The sequence below is a fragment of the Alligator sinensis genome, unplaced genomic scaffold (genome assembly GCF_000455745.1).
Source record: "Alligator sinensis unplaced genomic scaffold, ASM45574v1 scaffold751_1, whole genome shotgun sequence".
NCBI classification, from domain to species: domain Eukaryota; kingdom Metazoa; phylum Chordata; order Crocodylia; family Alligatoridae; genus Alligator; species Alligator sinensis.
Window position 1 is genome coordinate 604299 of NW_005842325.1, and position 727 is coordinate 605025.

General features: G+C 51.9%; 1 protein-coding gene across 1 annotated transcript in view; it reads right to left on the reverse strand.

Moving 5' to 3' along the window:
* The window catches only part of LOC102372992, a 3298-nt gene extending 2905 nt beyond the window's left edge, over positions 1-393 (reverse strand). The window contains 1 exon segment of the mRNA XM_025210006.1: positions 94-393. Coding sequence (XP_025065791.1) covers positions 94-393 — 300 coding nt within the window.
* Between the last annotated feature and the right edge of the window lie 334 nt (positions 394-727).

The window sequence follows — 727 nt, forward strand, 5'->3', positions numbered from 1 at the left end:
TGGCCGCTCCAGATCTAAATCCGTCCACTGTCTGGCTGCCTCGCATAACCTCCCATAAAAACTGGATGGATCCTCCTTTGGACCCTGCCGCACTTTATATAATTTAGCCAAATTTTTCTTCTTGGGGATAGCCTCCTGGAGAGCAGCCAGCACAAACTTCCGATACAGCTCTAACTCCTTCCGGCCCCCTCGGGTGTTGGGATCCCAGTCTTGATTTTTCTTAGGGCAAAGTTTATCTACATCACTGGCTGGGTGACAGTGTTGTGCTATTGTGCGTGCTTTCTCTAAGACCAACCTCTTTTCTTCTGGAGTCAGAAGAGCAGCCAGTAAGGCCTGAATATCTATCCAGTTTGGTTGGTGGGTGAAGAAAATAGTAGAGAAAAACTGTGCCATTGTCTCTGGATTCTGGTGATATTGGCCCACGGACCGTTTCCAATTTATTAAGTCTGCCGTGCTGAATGGCACATGGACAAAAACTGGTCCACCCTCAGGACCCACCGCTTGTCGTAAAGGGGCCTGAACTACTGGTTGGGCCCCTGATCATAAGCGACTCACCACAGGGCTAAACGCCCCATCTCCTACAGTCTCTTCTACCACCAGATTACTATCACCCGCATCCACCGAACCTGGGGACGGCAACCCAAGGCTGTTAGGGGAGGTGGGGGGACAACGGACTGGACGAGCCAGCCGGGAGTCCCTGACGAGCCGTTACAGGTGCAGTGAAAGG